The 2,883-nt window shown below is 47.5% G+C and overlaps 1 protein-coding gene across 1 annotated transcript in view; it reads right to left on the bottom strand.

The window, feature by feature from the left end:
• LOC112072547 (basic leucine zipper transcriptional factor ATF-like) overlaps window positions 1-2,883 on the bottom strand; it is a 19,752-nt gene that overhangs the window by 12,294 nt on the left and 4,575 nt on the right. The window contains exon 2 of the mRNA XM_024139946.2: window positions 800-904. Coding sequence (XP_023995714.1) covers window positions 800-904 — 105 coding nt within the window. The remainder of the gene's footprint in view (window positions 1-799; window positions 905-2,883) is intronic.

Genomic DNA, 2,883 nt, shown 5'->3' on the forward strand with positions numbered 1-2,883 from the left:
GGCCTTGTAGCCAATACGCTCTACTCTAGTAGTTCTCTGTAGTGGTGGCGGTAGGCTTACAGATCTGGGACCAGGCTATAGAAGGAGACAACAGATCTGGGACCAGGCTATAGAAGGAGACAATAGATCTGGGACCAGGCTATAGAAGGAGACAACAGATCTGGGACCAGGCTATAGAAGGAGACAACAGATCTGGGACCAGGCTATAGAAGGAGAACAGATCTGAGACCAGGCTATAGAAGGAGACAGTCTTTTTTGAAACACTTTAAGATTCCTGTACGGGTGAAATGTTTATTTGTTTTTTTCAGGCCACAACTGACTCACTGCTAAATTGCTCATGCCAGACCCAGTTCGTGCTAGGATATGGTGTGTATTTGCCATTTGCTGGGTAGTCAAGCCTTAACTCATAGCCAGACATGGTGCATGCATCAGTGTGTTGCATTTGTGGGTGTCAGCCTAACTCATAGCCGAAACATGTTTGCATGCATCATGTGGCATGTGGTGTTAGCAACTTTAGTCGATGGTCTTGCATCGGTGGTAGTGGTTCATCTCTAATCATAGCCAGACAATGGTGCATGCATCGGGTTGTGTGGATTCTGGGTAGTTCAGCCTAACTTTCATAGACCAAGAACATGGTTATTGCATCGGTTGTGTAGTTATGCCATTTGTGGGTAGTCATCCTAACTCATAGCCAGACATGGTGCATGCATCGGTGTGTTGCATTGTGGGTAGTCAGCCTAACTCATAGCCAGACATGGTGCACGCCTCAGTGTGTTGCATTGTGGGCAGTCATCCTCACCAGGTGTAGACTGTCTGCCTTCTGGGTCTGTCTCATCCTGCTCTTCTGGGCAGCGATACGGTTCTTCTCTCTTCTCATTACCTTCTTGACGTTGTCTGAGGAGCCCTGGGGAGAGATACGAGGCAGTCATCTTCCTGTCAGGACGCTAACTGTCGCTCACCCTAACTAACTTACACTAAATGGGTGGAGTAGTAGGGTTCATTCCAGTATACGGTAGATATTGTAGATTGAAAATGTATAATCATGCATACCAATATTGAGACAGTTCTAGGATGAGACATCTCTTTGATGCGTGACTTGACTGACGCATCGTTTCTACAAAAGCTGTTCTGATACCGTGATCAGGACATGAAACAAGGCGTGATCTGAGGTGATGTGTGAACTGACGAGTCAGACCCACCCGACCCATCTTTTCTCAGCAGATGTCTATCAGCTCATCAAACGGCCTTGATTCCCAGGCCACACCTAACTATACAAATAATTGTCATCAAGAAAACTCTTCAGTGTTGTCATGCATTATTCTACATGATTCTACATGATTCTACATGAGTCTACATGAGTCTACATGAGTCTACATTCCAATAAGAATCTAAACACTATGGAAGAACACAAACTCTGTCCTGGGGAACCCAACAAACTCTGTCCTGGGGAACCCTGGGGAACCCAACAAACTCTGTCCTGGGGAACCCAACAAACTCTGTCCTGGGGAACCCAACAAACTCTGTCCTGGGGAACCCAACAAACTCTGTCCTGGGGAACCCTGGGGAACCCAACAAACTCTGTCCTGGGGAACCCAACAAACTCTGTCCTGGGGAACCCAACAAACTCTGTCCTGGGGAACCCAACAAACTCTGTCCTGGGGAACCAAACAACTCTGTCCTGGGGAACCCTGGGGAACCCAACAAACTCTGTCCTGGGGAACCCAACAAACTCTGTCCTGGGGAACCCAACAAACTCTGTCCTGGGGAACCCAACAAACTCTGTCCTGGGGAACCCAACAAACTCTGTCCTGGGGAACCAAACAACTCTGTCCTGGGGAACCCTGGGGAACCCAACAAACTCTGTCCTGGGAAACCCAACAAACTCTGTCCTGGGGAACCCAACAAACTCTGTCCTGGGGAACCCAACAAACTCTGTCCTGGGGAACCCAACAAACTCTGTCCTGGGGAACCCTGGGGAACCCAACAATCTCTGTCCTGGGGAACCCAAGGGATGCACATTTTGGTTTATGCTCTAGCACTACACAGCTGATTCAAATAGTCAAAGCTTGATGATTAGTTGATTATCTGAATCAGCTGTATAGTGCCAGGGACAAACAAAACGTGCACCCCAAACCTGTCTTAAATGACCAGTCCATTGATGGTGATGTATGAAACCTCAACAATATATTAATGAAAAGGTGATTATAATGCCCCATCCGAGCTGATGTACAAACCAGTCATCTACCATGTCTCAACATATGACAATAACAAATGATAACACTTCATGACTGAATACATGTTATGAGAGAGAGAGAGAGAGAGACAGAGACAAGAGACAGAGAGAGAGAGACAGAGACGAGAGAGACAGAGAGAGAGAGCAGAGAGACAGAGAGAGAGAGAGACAGGAGACAGAGAGACAGAGACGACAGAGAACGGAGAGACAGAAGAGAAGGAGACAGAGACAGAGACAGAGACAGAGACGAGACAGAGAGACAGAGGACAGAGACAGAGAAGACAGAGACGAGGACAGAGAGACAGCGACAGAGAGAGGAGAGACAGAAGAGACAGCGACAGAGAGAGAGACAGATACAGAGAGACAGAGACAGAGAGACAGCGATGGAGAGACGAGAGACAGAGAGACAGCGAGAGACAAGCGAGAGACAGAGAGCAGAGAGTGACAGAGAGAGGACAGAGACAGAGCGACAGAGAGAGACAGAGACAGAGAGACAGCGACGGAGAGACAGAGAGACAGAGAGACAGCGACAGAGAGACAGAGAGATAGAAAAGGCCCCTACCTGTCTATGTCTTAATATCCTAATGATAACACTTCTTGACTGAATACACACTGCAACAACAGTGAAAGAAAATACAAAATATATAAGC

The sequence above is a fragment of the Salvelinus sp. IW2-2015 genome, unplaced genomic scaffold (assembly GCF_002910315.2).
Source record: "Salvelinus sp. IW2-2015 unplaced genomic scaffold, ASM291031v2 Un_scaffold1954, whole genome shotgun sequence".
NCBI classification, from domain to species: domain Eukaryota; kingdom Metazoa; phylum Chordata; class Actinopteri; order Salmoniformes; family Salmonidae; genus Salvelinus; species Salvelinus sp. IW2-2015.